General features: G+C 49.8%; 1 protein-coding gene across 1 annotated transcript in view; it reads left to right on the top strand.

Moving 5' to 3' along the window:
- Positions 1-2,639: 2,639 nt before the first annotated feature.
- The window catches only part of LOC128102532 (fer-1-like protein 4), a 41,099-nt gene continuing 29,304 nt past the window's right edge, over positions 2,640-14,434 (top strand). The window contains exons 1-19 of the mRNA XM_052726375.1: positions 2,640-3,104; positions 3,356-3,411; positions 3,763-3,851; positions 3,933-4,032; positions 6,343-6,434; positions 6,593-6,634; positions 7,128-7,286; positions 7,768-7,828; positions 7,933-8,064; positions 8,287-8,349; positions 9,586-9,670; positions 9,939-10,098; positions 10,211-10,394; positions 11,198-11,384; positions 11,793-12,157; positions 12,514-12,622; positions 12,812-12,989; positions 13,083-13,203; positions 13,516-13,616. Of these exons, the coding sequence (XP_052582335.1) occupies positions 3,026-3,104; positions 3,356-3,411; positions 3,763-3,851; positions 3,933-4,032; positions 6,343-6,434; positions 6,593-6,634; positions 7,128-7,286; positions 7,768-7,828; positions 7,933-8,064; positions 8,287-8,349; positions 9,586-9,670; positions 9,939-10,098; positions 10,211-10,394; positions 11,198-11,384; positions 11,793-12,157; positions 12,514-12,622; positions 12,812-12,989; positions 13,083-13,203; positions 13,516-13,616 (2,363 nt within the window). The 5' untranslated portion in view covers positions 2,640-3,025. The remainder of the gene's footprint in view (positions 3,105-3,355; positions 3,412-3,762; positions 3,852-3,932; positions 4,033-6,342; positions 6,435-6,592; positions 6,635-7,127; positions 7,287-7,767; positions 7,829-7,932; positions 8,065-8,286; positions 8,350-9,585; positions 9,671-9,938; positions 10,099-10,210; positions 10,395-11,197; positions 11,385-11,792; positions 12,158-12,513; positions 12,623-12,811; positions 12,990-13,082; positions 13,204-13,515; positions 13,617-14,434) is intronic.

Raw genomic sequence — 14,434 nt, 5'->3', positions numbered from 1 at the left:
AACAAGATTGATTTGGAAGGGTCATATGAGAGAAAGAAACCTCAACTGAGAAAATTCCTACATAAGATCTGGCTGTAGGCAGGCCTTTAGGGTGTCTTAATTGGTGACTGATGGAGGAGGGACCAGCCCGTTATGGGTGAGGACTCCTCTGGGCTGGTGGTCCTAGGTTCTATTTTTTAAAAAAACATGCTGAACAAGCCAATAAGCAGCGCTCCTCCATGGCCTCTGCATCAGCTCCTACCTCCAGGTTCCCACTCAGTTTGAGTTCCTGCCTTGGTTTCCCTCAATGCACAGCGTGACTTGGGATATGAAAGCCAAATAAACACATTCCTCCCCAAGTTGTTTTTGGTCGAGGTGTTTCATAACAGAAGTAGTTAACCTTAACTAAGACATAAATTGGTACCAGGGACTGGGGTATTTCGGTGACAGACCTAACCATGTGTTTTTCGGAGGACTGTGGATTAACTTTGGAACACTGGGCTAGAAAAACCATTGGGTGTTCAAAGCTGGTGAGCAGGTTTGTAGGAGCTTGGAAGGTAAGAATTTTGAGAGAAATACAGATGATGGAGTCCTGGCTTATGAAGTTCCAGAGTTTGAGTTTGAAAGTCACTTAAAGACTCTACTGGGGCTGTTGCATATTTTGAATTAAGATTTATGGTGTCTGCTCAGCTGGGGCTGAAGAATGACTGTGATTAACAGGATACCAAAACCTCTACTGTGAAAACATTGCTTTCCTGGGACAATCAATGCTGGTCAGCTAGAACTGAGAAATTAGAGATTACTAGGAAGAGCCCAGCATCACTGAGGCGAAATCTTCTGGGAAGTGTTCTAGGAAGAGCCTAGGTTATACCTCATGTTGGTAGTTGAACTTGGTTAGTTGTAAGAGTCTCTCAGGTGGTAGTGATTTTGAAGGCTTGAAGGGGTCATGGAGAGCAGCTGAGTCTTGGCACTGTGAGAGGCTAGGAAAGGTCACTGGTGAAGGTGCAATCTCAGTAGCAGTTGAAGGCCCAGGATTGAAGGGGTAAGGAGAGAAATTATGCTTGGCCCCATGAAGAGAGCCTAAGAGAGGCTATTGGTGAAAGTACAGCCCAGTTGCAGCAAGAGACTCCAGCATTTTGGAGATGCCAGTCCCCTGGGATGACTGCCAAGGACAGCAGCAGCTAAGGGGTAGAGCTGGCCTGAGCCTACAAGACAAGCTTTGTGTGTTGTGGCAAGCCCTTTGGAGGAGCCCAGAAGATTGTGAGTGAGTCCCAGAAGTCTAATTTTGCTTTTTCAGATTGTGACTGTGCCCTGGTTCTTTTTTCTTGGATTGAGGAAGTGTGTAATTTTTTTTATTTTTATTTTTTTACAGGAGCCCACAGTTGAGAGACTTTGAACTTTTAAAGACATTTTGGAGTTTTAGAGAGATTGAATTTTTAGAGACTGATAGTTTAGAAGAACCTGACTTTTTAAAGTGTTTGAATTGGTAAAGACTGTGAGCTGTGAGACTTTTAGCTAGGCAGAGGTAGCTCAGCTTTTATTCCCAGCACTTCAGAGGCAGAGGCAGGCAGATCTTCTGGTTCGAGGCCAGCCTGGGCTACAGAGCAAGTTCCAGGACAGCACAGAGCTACACAGAGAAACCCTGTCTCAACCCCCCCCAAAAAAAAAAACAAACAAAACCTGTGAGACTTTTAAGTTTCCAATATATTTAAAAAATTTTTTTAGACAGGTTTTCTCTGTGTAACAGTCCTGGAACTCGCTCTGTAGACCAGGCCAGCCTCGAACTCACAGAGATTCACCTGCCTCTGCCTCCCAAGTGCTGGGGATTAAAGGTGTGTGCCACCACCGCCTGGCTTCCAATATATATATATTTTGAAGGCACATACATCCTGTTTATACATGTCTTAGACAGACACACTGTCTTTTTCTTTTTTTAAGATTTACTTATGTATACAGTGTTCTGCCTGAACAACAGAAGAGGGCATCAGATCTCATTATAGATGGTTGTGAGCCACCATGTGGTCGCTGGGAATTGAACTCAGGACCTCTGGAGGAGCAGGCAGTGCTCTTACCCTCTGAGCCATCTCTCCAACCCCCCAATATATTTTATATTGTGTTATTTATTAACGTGAGATCGTGGGGATGAACAAAAATGGAATAATTATTGTTAAATAGTGTTGTATTGGTGCATCCACTTGACAGGGGTTAATTGTTCTGGCTAGTTTTATGTCAATTTGACACAAATTAACATCGTATGAGAGTAGAAAACCTCGATTGAGAAAATGCCTCTGTAAAATCGGCTTTAGGCAAGCCTGTTGGACATTTTCTTAATTGCTGATTAATGGGGGAGGGCCCAGCTTATGGATGGGGACACCCCTGGGCTGGTAGTCCTTGATTCTATTTAAAAAAAAGGCAGACTTAACAAGCTGGCAAGCAGAACTCTGCATGCTTGAGTTCCTGCTCTTTGATAGGCAAGCAAGTGTGAGTGAAATACGCCCTTTTCTCCTCAACTTGCTGTTGGTCATAGTTTTTCATCACAGCAATAGTAACCCTAAGGCAACTCTCTAAATTACTTTTGGTCATAGTGTTTTATCACAGCCATAGAAAGAACCAAGTCAATGCCCTTGAGGCCTCATAGGCTAGCAGGGACCAGCCTGAGATCCCGCCTTCTCCATCCCTACTCTATCCCAGCTCCCATCCCATAAAGATGAGACACAGGCTGAAGCTTCTTGGCATCCTGCAGATGGTACAGGCAGAGTTCTGTGCTGACAACAGGGACTGTATCCCCACCTCTCAGGCCTCAATCCTTCCCCACCCATGACCTCCTTCCCCTACCTCTCAGGCCTCAGTCCTTCTTACCCATGACCTCCTTCCCCTACCTCTCAGGCCTCAGTCCTTCCCCACCCATGACCTCCAGGCCTGCCCCCTGTGTGTTTGCCTAAAGGGAAGGGATTGCTGAACTTGCTGGGTGAGTCCAGTGAGTCATGGACAACACAGGTGGGCAGAAGGGCAAGCAAGCAGATTGAGAGCCAGAGGCACAGTGACCATGGCTCTGACTGTGTATGTGAGGCACCTATCAGGGCTGCCAGGCATCCACGACCGACAAGTGAGACTCTGCTTTCGTGGTAAGACTTGCATGGATAGTCTCAAGACTTTTAGAACTGGGGCGTTCTGGATTCTTCATTCCCCGGACCTCCAACTTAAATCCTGGCCAACTCTATAGCCAGTCCCCCTTCTCCGTGTCTTCTACTCATTTCCTTATCTTCCACTGTTCTTTAACTGTGAGTGGGGAACTAGACTGTGGGCTACCGGCGGCTGAGGTAAATGATTTGTGTATGTGTCGGGGCTGAAAGTGACTAGTTTCATTTTTGAGCAGGCTTTACCCAGAAAACGAGGAAAATTCATTGTGGCCGAGAAGCAGACGTTGGTGAGGTCAGTATAGCAGGTTCTTAGCCGGAACGAAGTCAGTATGTTCCTTTTGGGGTCCATGCTGGGGCAGAAGGGCTCATTCCTGGGCTTGGAAGGTGTAGACTCCAGAAATGGTGTGAGTCTCAGGTTTGAGAGGTCAGACCTGGTTTGAGATGTCAGTCTCAAAACTAGTGGGGTTAGTTCTTGATTGGCAGTGAGTCCCAGATCAACCCTAGATTGAAGTCAATTCCATGTTGGAAGGGTTTGTTCGAGGCTTGGGAGATCGCTCCTAGAGGTAGCCTCACATTTGGACATTTGGGAAGACTGTGTGAGGGTCAGCCCGGCATCCGGTTATGAGCATCTTCCTGTCCCCAGCTGTTTCGTTGGCCCCACTATGGATCTCCGCTGGCCGGGGAAAGTCTGTCTGTACAGGTGGTCAACTGTAGCCGTGTGTTCAGTCCCAGGTGAGCAGAACTGGAGGAAGCCAGGGCATGACTTGGTGTTAACTACCTGACTCACCCTTCTGCTCCATGCCATTCTTCTAGGCCCCTGGGGACCCTGGTGATCTCCCTGCAGCAGCTGCAGAGTGCTGGGCACTTGGTGCTGAGAGAAGCCCTAGTGGATGAGAAACTTCGGGTGTCCCCAGTAAGTTCCACCAGCTGGCCATTGGCAAGTCCGAGGCTTCCTCCAAACAGAGGGTTCAATTTAACTGAGCCGGGGGTGGGTGGGGGAGTGGGGGTGGGGTTGGGGTTGGGGTACGACTTGAGCCAGACAGCAGTGGCAACAACCACCCCGCCCCAGCTTAGGCTCCTTTTCTAGCAGCCCCTGCCTGAGTCCTACATGGGCCAGAAGCAGGCTATTTCTGAGTCCCGGGGTGTGGTGAGTGTACTGTCGCTCCTTGGATCTGGGGTAGGCTCACTTTTCTGATGGGAGACAATGATTAACCTGGGAGGATGTTCCTGGTATTTCATGGAAGGTTGCCTTCCCTTAGAAGAGGTGGACCTGGCTTCAAATCTCCGATACTCTTCCCCCTGGAGTATCTAGAAGACTTCAGCATCTCTAAGCTGTCTCCTCATTTATGTAGTGGAGAGTCAGACCTTTTGTTTTGTTTCATTCAATCATTGGTTAAGTTCAAGGATGATGTTGAGCAATGGAGATTTGCTTTCTTGAAGCTCACTAGCTCCCGCGGGGGCCCAACACTAAGCAAGCATCCACAGAGGTAGAAGCAAATTCGCTGCTGTTGAGTGTTACAGAAGCACTGGTAAGAGTCTGTGAGAATGTATAGCTACTTTGTGACCTAGATGGAAAGGTTGGAAGAGTTCCCCTGGGGAGATGATGCTTGAGTTCAGAACTGAAGGTGGTAAGTGCTAACTGAAAGAGACTGTTCAGAGGAGCCTGAATGCCTAGAATCCCAGTGTGCTGAAGGGGCATAGTTGCAATGCTGAGCAGAACAGAAACCTAGAATGAGATAAGCTGGCAAAGTCGTCAGGGACCAGGCCATGCAGAGCTGAGAGGTCCAAGGACAGAGAAGGAATAGGCTCAAGAAGTAGCGAGCATGTGGAAGCTGGGTTTTGTTTGTGTTTGTTTTGTATTTTCCAGGCTTAGATTTGTTTGTTTTCAGTACCTTTGAGCCCCCAACCCAAGCCTTTCTGAAAGCTAGGCAAGCACCCTACCAACTGAGCTGGATCCCCATCCTCAAGTCCTTTTCCTTTCTTTCCCTTTTATTTATATAGCAGAGCATGATAATGCATGTCTTTAAACCCAGCAGAGGCAAAGGCAAGTGGATCTCTCTGAGTTCCAGGTCAGCTTAGTTTACATAGTGACATCCAGGTCACACTAAAACCCTGTCTCAATAAATTATTTTAAATATATTTTTTTTCTGAGCTGAGGACCAAACCCAGGGCCTTGTGCTTGTTAGGCAAGCGTTCTACCACTGAGCTAAATCCCCAACCCCTAAATATTATTTTTTAAAGATTTATTATTCATGTACTTTATGTACATGAGTGCCCTGTCTGCATGTACACCTGCATGCCAAAAGAGGGAATCAGATCCCATTATAGACGCTTGTGAGTCACCATGTGGTTGCTGGGAATTGAACCCGCTCCTCTGGAAGAGCAGCCAGTGTCTTACCAGATGAGCCATCTCTCCAGCCCCTTAAACATTTAGTTAGTTAGTTAGTTGAGTTTTTTGAGACAGGGTTTCTCTGTATCCTTGGCTGTCCTGGAACTCACTCTGTAGACCAGGCTGGCCTCTGAACTCAGAGATCCAGCTGCCTGTGCCTCCCAAGTGCTGAGATTAAAGGCTTGTGCCACCACTGCCCAGGCAAAAGTTTATTTTTTATGTGTGAGTGAGCATACATGTAGCAGTTAGAAGACTCCTGGAGTCGGTTCTCTTCCTCCACTCTGTAGGCTCTGGGCATCAAACTCATGTTGTCAGGCTTGCCAGCAAGCATCCTTTAACCTACTCCCCTTCAAGCCTTCTCCCCAGGCCACTGCCCTTGGTTCTCAAGAAGGTTGTGAATATTTTAAAAGTAATATTCTTTATTAATTCTATGAGAACTTAATACAATGTATTTTGATCATATTCATTCCCAACTCTTCCTATATGTCTCCTCATCCTCACCTCCCTTCCTACCCAACTGTGAGTTTTCTTTTTTCACCCCGACAATACTTCAGTTTGTGTTGCCCAACTACTCATGGGAGTGGGGTCTGACTTGGAGTGTAGTTGACCTACCAGGGGTGATATCACTAAGGAAAGCTGACTCTACCTCTTCTAGCAGCTATCCAATGCAGAAGACTGTGAATGTTAGCATTATTGACAATCAGAGAGGAACGCGTTACTGTAGACATAGCCCAAAGGGTCTCTGTTTGCAGATGGGGTGTAAGGCATTGTCCTCACACTCTCTCAGTCCCATGTTAGTTTGAGGAAACCTATGGGCACCGTTTCTGGTTTCAGATCCAGGTGGAGCTTGACTTAAAGTATCAGCCCCCTGAGGGAGCTGCTGGAACCTGGGCAGAGGAGGACTTTGGGACACCCATTCGAGACAGGTAATCCTCTAGTAACTTATGCAAGGCCTGGTGTCCCCCGATGAAAGAAAAGGAACATGCACCTCCTCTCTGGGTCTGCTGGGTACTGTGACCCTGAATATGTCCTCACCAGTTACTGTCTGGGAGTCAGGCCGAACCCTCTCTATTTTCTCTCTCAGCTCAGAGCTGATCATCCCCAATGTGGGCTTCCAGGAGGTGGAGTAAGTATGTGGGAGCGACTGCGAGCCGCAGGGGTCAGTTTTGGGCTTAAGAACCAGTAACATGGCATTAGTTCCAGGGTCTGAGATTTGGAAGAATGAATTATGAGGTCAGAGGTCAATCCTTACAGCAGGACTAGGTTCTGAAATTAGAAAGATCTCAGGATTAAGAGTCCAAAGCCAGGTGTGGTAGCATATGCCTTTAATCCCAGAACTTGGAAGGCAGAAGCAGGCAGATCTCTGTGAGTTTGAGGCCAGCCTGGTCTGCAAAGGGAGTTCTAGGAAAGCCAGGACTGTTACACAAAGAAAGAAACCCTGTCTCAAAATAAATAAATAAATAAATAAATAAATAAATAAATAAATAAATAAATAAGTCCCAGAATAAGTGGAGTCAATCTGAAGGTCAAAGGTTAATCCTAAAACAAGCAAAAAACACAGGATGCCCAGCAACAGGAGACAGGTCCTGGGCATGACCTTTGAGGGTCTTTCCCATCAGGCCTGGGGAGGCCCAGCTGGAGCGTCGGGCAGTGGCTCTGGGCCGCAGGCTCGCTCAAAGCGTAGGAACACAGGATGATGAAGAGAATGAACTGGAACTGGAGCCGGAGGACGAGACTGACGTGGAGATTTCTGGGGTGGTGTTCAGCCCCCTCAAAAGGTAATGTAGTCACATGCACCTGTTCTCACACCCTGTCACTGAGCCAGTCTTCCTCACACACGAGCCCACACCCATCCACACCAGAGTATGGGGAAAGGGGGGACTCTGGCATCAAGGGTCATTCACTCATAGGCACCGACATTGTCATGTTCACGGTCAGTTACTGTGGCTCACGCTAGTTTATAAAGACATTTGATTAGGCTAGGTTCTATCTGTCGGTCATGTCAGTGTCACAGCTCTTAGGACAGGGTTGGCACGCAGCAGGTCTCAATCAGCTTTTGCTGAGCAAACAAATGGGTTCAGAGCTCTAAGAGTGAGTCAAATTCTGGATGTAAGCCCGAGATGAAAGTAGGACAATGCAACCTGAAAGGACTTAGCCTCCAGAAGGTCATGGTGCAGAGTCCTCAGCCCAGAACCAGGCAACTGTATGTGTGGGTGGGAGAGGAAGGGGAAGGAACATGGACCCTCTGCCTCTCTACAGCCGCTCCCTGGGCCTGCCCCGAGGGGATCCCTTGCAGGTGTGCAGAGCCCAGGACTTCCAGGTATGACTCTTGTGCCTTATTCTAACCCCCGTGGAATCTCACAGGTTCCCCCCTTATCCAGGCAGGTAAACCCTCTTCCCTCCTTTTTTGCATTCCTTACCTAGGTCGGGGTCACGGTACTTGAGGCCCAGAAATTGGTAGGAGTCAATATTAACCCCCATGTGGCCGTGCGAGTGGGGGATCAGCGCCGTGTGACCACAACACAGCGTGGAACCAACTGTCCCTTCTACAATGAGGTGAGCACCACCCAGGAAGAGGGTGGGTGATTCAGAGAGACCTTATCCCTGGAGAGGTTGGGGCCTGGCGGCAAAGATGCCAGTTCTGGGAATGAAGAGTGCGTAGGCACCTTTTAGGAAAGGGACCCCATTCTCTTGGCAAGATGTTGCGGCAAGCTGAATGAGCCATTCACACCCAACCTTCTCTCCCTTTCTCTCCTTTCCTCATCTCGTTCAACCCAGTACTTCTTGTTTGAATTTCACAAGACCCGGCTTCACCTTCAAGACTTGCTTCTGGAGATCACTGTGAGTGGGAAAGAGGATTATGTCAAGAAAGGGGTGATGTGGTGGCGCACGCCTTGAAGCCCAGCACTCGGGAGGCAGAGGCAGGTGGATCTCTGTGAGGTCAAGGTCAGCCTGGGCTACAGAGCGAGTTCCAGGACAGCCAGAGATACACAGAGAAACCCTGTTTTGAAACCCCCCCAAAAATCTTTTCTTAAGATGGCCGCGGCTAAGGACAGATGTAGCTTAGAAGCTGCTGCTGGAAACGGGCGGCGGCTTCACCTAGGGATTCCTGAAGCAGTGTTTGTGGAAGATGTAGATTCTTTCAGGAAGCAGCCTGGGAAGGAGACTGCAGATACAGTGTTAAAGAAGCTGGATGAACAGTAGCAGAAGTATAAGTTTATGGAACTCAACCTTGCTCAAAAAAAAAAAAGGCTGAAAGCAAGAATAATTAAAACTTTAAAAACACCATTTTATTTATTTATGAAAACAAAAATTACTTTCAAATATTTTATGAAGTTAATAGTATTTTTTCATATTTTCCCTACAAAGTAATGCTGCTTTTGTTTTATTTTATCTGTTATAAGACAACTCTTAACTGAAATGGCCGAAAACAGTGAGGAATGCTCTGGAGGCTGCTGAATGCGGGCCACCAGCACAGTTTACACAATTTTTTCTTTATTGATTGATGTTACTCTCACTTGATGTGGTAAACCTTTTAAAGGCAAGAAGGACAGTTTAGTATTTGTAAACTTGGTTTTCTTTATTACTTGTAGGACATTATCATCCTTCGCTGCTGCTGTAGTCTGTAAATGGGGTTTCGTGCATTTCTGCTTAACCAGTAGCTTTTATGGTACTCTAACCTTTTCAGAAAATGATTATTTACTTTCCTACACAGTTTGAGGGCTGTTGACATGTATAAAACTTTGAGCCCAAATAAGTGCACTGTGTCTTTGCGATGCCAGTATAAGGGAGACTTGATCAATGTGAGAGCACTATCCATTCAAAACTTTAAGCTAAGGTAATTTTATATTATATAACAGTTCTCCAAAGCACCTTGAACAGGAATATTAACATAAATGTAAATCTGCATTGCTTGAAAAAAAAAAGGGGGGGACACGATGCCCAGCTGAGTATTTGGGTGGCTGGAGCAGGAAGAGCGCCATGAGTTCAAGGCCCTGCCAGGGCTATAGAGTGAGACTCAGAAAGGGGGCAGGGAGAAAGGGACCGAAGCACCAGGGCTGACTCCTCTCTCCCCAGGCTTTCCACTCGCAGACTCTCCCATTTATGGCCACCAGGATAGGCACCTTCAGGATGGACCTGGGCATGGCCTTGGACCAGCCAGGTATGGAACCCTCCTCTCGTTAAAACTCACTTACATGAACAAAGACTCCAGAAACTGAGCTCTGGTCACTCCCCTGTGTTGTCTCCAGTGGACTAACTTCTGACACAGCCATCTCTTGTGAAGGTTGACCTTCCTTGAACTCAGGCTCTTCTCTCTATGCCAGACAGGATGCTTTGACCCGAAGCCCAGCCATTGTCCAATGTCCTGAGAGGACTCAGTGCCTTCCTTAGGTGTCCTCTCACGCCTTGTCCTATCCCTCCGTTCTCAGATGGGCACTTCCACCAAAAGTGGGCTCCTCTGCATGATCCCCGTGACACCCGCGCTGGGACCAAGGGCTTGGTCAAGATCACCCTGTCTGTGAGGGCACGTGGGGACCTTCCCCTTCCACTGCCGCCCCCATGCCCAGGGACCAGTTCAGACATCGAGAAGTGAGCTGGGGCGAGGTGGGCGTGGAGAATTGGGCGAGGCATGGCCTCCAGGGCTCAGAGAAGCAGAGGGACTCGGGCTGCAGCTTTACTCCTCAGCATGGGCTCTTCCTAGGAACCTACTCCTGCCACGTGGGCTGCACGCTGAGAGGCCGTGGGCCCGCCTCCGTGTCCACGTGTACCGTGCAGAGGGTCTTCCCACAGTGCGCTCCGGGCTGCTGGGCAGTCTGACCCGAGCCCTGCATGACCAACAGGTCCTCCTGGACCCCTATGTGCGGGTGAGCTTCCTGGGACAGCAGGTAAGCCACTCCTGTCCCTCTACGCCACAGCTTGAGTCTTTAAAAAAGTATTTACTTATTAAAGAGAACTTATTTTGAGACAAGGTTTTGCTATGTAGTCCGTCCTATGTGGCCTGAAAATCAGAGATCCACTTGGTAGGATTACAGGCATGTTCCATAACGCTTGGCTATTTTTATTCTTAATTATGTGTATACATGAATATCTGTGTGATATTGTGTGCCCATGAGTACGGGTGCTCACGGAGGCCTGAAGAGGGTGTCAGATCCCCTGCAGCTGGAGTCACAGGTGGTTGTGAGCTGCCGGATGTGTGGACTGGGAACCAAATTCACTCCCTGCTCTTCAGTTTTGTTTTTGTTTGTTTTTTGTTTTTTCCAGAGTTTCTTTGTGTAACCCTGCCTGTCCTGGATCTCACTCTGTAGACCAGGCTGGCCTCGAACTCACAAAGATGCACCTGCCTCTGCCTCCCTAGTGCTGGGATTAAAGGCGTGGGCCACCACTGCCTGGCTCACTCCCTGCTACGAACTTTAACCACTGAGCCACCTCTCCAGCCTGTACATTAGTGTGTGTGTGTGAGTGTGTGTGTGTGTGTGTGTGTGTGTGTGTGTGTGTGTGTGTGTGTGTATGTGTGTGTGCTGAGTGCCAAGTCACATGTATGGAGGGCAGAGGACATCACGCAGGGAGGGCAACAGTATAGGACCCGGGGATCCAGCTTGGGTCATCCGGCTTGATATCAAGCGCTATCACCCGCAGAATCATCTCTTGGGACCCGCACTGACCCCCTTTCACCCGACTTGACCTTCAGGGTGAGACTTCGGTGCGTGGAGAGGAGTCTGCGCCCGAGTGGAATGAGCAGTTGAGCTTTGTGGAACTCTTCCCGCCGCTCACGCGTAGCCTTCGCCTGCAGCTGCGTGACGATGCGCCGCTCATGGACGTGGCACTGGCCACACACGTGCTGGACCTCAGGCAGATTTCGAACTCGGGCCGTGCGGGTGAGCGTGACTGGCCCCTGTGGGGCCCTGTCTGCCCTGGCTCACATCAGCCCCTTCGAACAAAGACCGTCCTTAGAACACAGGTGGCCTAACCCTAAGTTTTACAAACTCTTAAGCACAGTGGCCCCTTCAGTCAAGCATTGCTGCGAAATGACCCCTCTGAAGTGGGCAGCCTCAGTATCCACCCCCTCCCTCCCAATTACCACACCAGTGCTTTCCCCCCAACCGTAGCTCCCCTCTAAAGCCTGGAGAGGTCCTCTGTCTGCTACTGTTTGTCATAGGCCTGTTCTCTTCCAGAACTCAAACTTCTCTTCCCCTCCGCGACCTGGAGGATACAAAGGTGTATAGTCCAGAGCAGTCCCCATTTACCCTGTGCTCCCCTCCAAACCCCGTTCTTGTCCCCCACAGCGGGGTTTAACCCCACTTTCGGTCCAGCCTGGGTGCCCCTCTATGGCTCGCTCCCCAGTGGCAGGCTGCGGGATGGTCTTCAAAGTCTCAACGAAGGCGTGGGGGAAGGCATTTGGTTCCGGGGCCGACTTCTGGTAGCTGTGTCCATGGAGGTGTCGGAAGGCAGAGTTGAACCTACATCCCTCCAGACCACACAGGGGTCCAGATTGTCCCGACTCACTGGAAAGAAGAAGAAGAAGAAGACCAAGCAGGGTCAGACCCCAGCTGGTGTTCTGCAGCCTTCGGATGCCAGTGCCCGTGGAGATACACCCGAAATTCCTAGTGCAATGGAGGTGGAGCTGGAGGAGCTGCTGCCTCTGCCAGAGGTGAGGCTGCTGGTGGTGACCCTCAGCTCTAGGGCCTGTAAATCCCTTTCCAAGCATTGGACATCATGATGCTGTTTTCAATTTGGGGACTTGGATGAAGAAGTCAGTGTATGAACACACATGTGCTGATGTACATAGACATGGTGTTTATAGAGGGGGTGGGCCGGAGAGAATCAGTCCCCTGGACAAATGTATGAGGGAGCTACCAGGGCCCAAAAGGGAGGTAAGACACTCAGAGCCCCCTGGACCTTAGCTGGTATCTTTCTGTGGGCCTGTGACCAAGCATAGAGCAGACTGCTCCTTGGGAGGGTGGGAGGGAGGGAGCTGTCCCTAGATGATCTTATTCTCGTTCCTAGAACGCCCTGGTATCCTGTGAAGAGTTCTTGCTTTTCGCAGTGGTCTTTGAGGCCACCATGATTGATCCTTCACTGACCAAGCAGCCCATCAGCTTGGAGATTTCCATTGGTGTGTGGCCTAGACGAGCACTGAAGGTCATGGGTTTGAGAGTGGGCCCTCTTGTTTCAGACTTTAGGCCACAGGAGGGGTGTTCACCTTCAGGGAGAGTGGTGGGTTCTGCCTACTGAGGAAGGGGCTGCAGAGAGACGCATCTGACCCTCAGCCGGATGTTCTGATCCGTGGTGCTCCGGGGGGCAGGTCATGCAGGCCGCCGAGAGGAGCAATTAGGCCAAGGGTCAAGGGCTGACGAGGGAGCTGAGGGCAGCACGTTGGAAGCTCAGCCTCTCCTGGGATCTGAGGACAGAGGGTCAGGACAGGAGGAGGAAGAGTTGCTGGGGACACCTTCTCAGTGGCCTGAGCCTGTGGATGGCAATGGGTAAGTGATCCGGGTGACTTGAAGGAGGGTATAAAGAGACCATCATACACTCAGGATGCCCCCGAACCTCTCCCTTCTCTCTGTTTGGTCCAGGGCATATCTCTGCTTGCCTCTGCGGCACCGAAAGCCCTGCCTACGTGTATGGAGCCGTTGGGAGGATTATACTTGGCGCCTGCATAGCAGCAACAGTGTGGGCAAAGTAGCCGAGAGGCTGGTGAGAGCTAGGTGGCCCCCGAAGGGGGGGCCCAGTCACAGGGCACGAGAGACTCAGCATTTGAAGACACTCCAGAGTAGACACTAACAGGGTAGAGCTCATGCCCAGTTGGGGCAGGGCCAGGAAATGGGTGGACAAGGCTTGAAGTTTCTCAGCAAACTGAGGGGAACAAAGCTGTGGGAGCTTGGAAAGGGGTGAGTAGAGCAATGGATGGAGTGGGGACAGAAGGGGGCTAGAGAAGCAAAGCCAGTGGTATGAATGGGTGGAGTATGGACCAGGGACCCTCAAGACTGACTTCTGGAGCCCACACAGGACCAGGGCCTGCAAGAAGTTGAGAAGATGCAGCGCAGGTCGAGGCTGGGTGCCTGCACACGGCTCAAGCAGACTCTGGAAGAGCTGGTGGCTGGGAGCAGGTGAGCTGAGAGTCAGCCCCTGCCGATCCTGCTGTCCCTGGCCAGTTTCAGGATGGGTGAGACTCATGGTGGCTGTCTAGACCAAGGGTGGTTTCCAGCTGCATGTGTCCAGCACCTACAGAAGAAAGAGAACGAGAAGGGGTCCATATCATGGAGCTCAAGAGAGATAACTGGGGTGTTAGGCCCCTAGAGCCTTGTAAGGCTCCTCTCCTATTTCACGAGAAAGGAAAACTCCGCCCTCCTCCAGCCAGCCTATCCCTGGCCAGCTTTTGCACCCATTTGTTGGCCCTTCTTCCTGATTCAGGGAGGAAGCGTGCCTTCTCCCATTAGGACCTCTGTGGTACTGATTTCCTCTCCCTTCGCCTCCTGCATAACTGGTTCTGCTATCATCTGTCTCCCCTGCGTCCTTAACTAGTCCTTTCTCAGTTACCTGTTGTTGCTCTAACCACAGAAACAAGCTCTGGTTGGTTTCATCTTTCACCCTCACGGCCATGGATTCGGTAACCTACGCCAGGCACTTGAGTCCCTTTTTGACGCTTTTCTCAAGAGTTTTCTCTCTGTTCAGCAAGTACTTGCTGCATCATTGCAGTGACCGTGGTTTCTTCTCTGAGTGACAGGGCAGAGCCACTGAAGGGCTTGACGTTCTAATTTATAACTTTAGAAAGGATGAGTGGGAGAGAGACAGTGTGGGAGAAGACAGGATTACTAAAGAATGTAGGTCATGGGAGATGAACTGACTCGTGAAATGGATTCGAGGGCTGTGGATGCAGCTCACTTGGAGTGCTTGCCTAGCGTGCACAGAGTCCTGGGTTCAACCT

This window comes from Peromyscus californicus, unplaced genomic scaffold (assembly GCF_007827085.1).
Source record: "Peromyscus californicus insignis strain IS unplaced genomic scaffold, ASM782708v3 Scaffold_7__1_contigs__length_154581171, whole genome shotgun sequence".
Classification (NCBI taxonomy): domain Eukaryota; kingdom Metazoa; phylum Chordata; class Mammalia; order Rodentia; family Cricetidae; genus Peromyscus; species Peromyscus californicus.
Note: the sequence above shows the minus strand (reverse complement) of the source record. Positions and strands in the feature narration are given on the sequence as shown.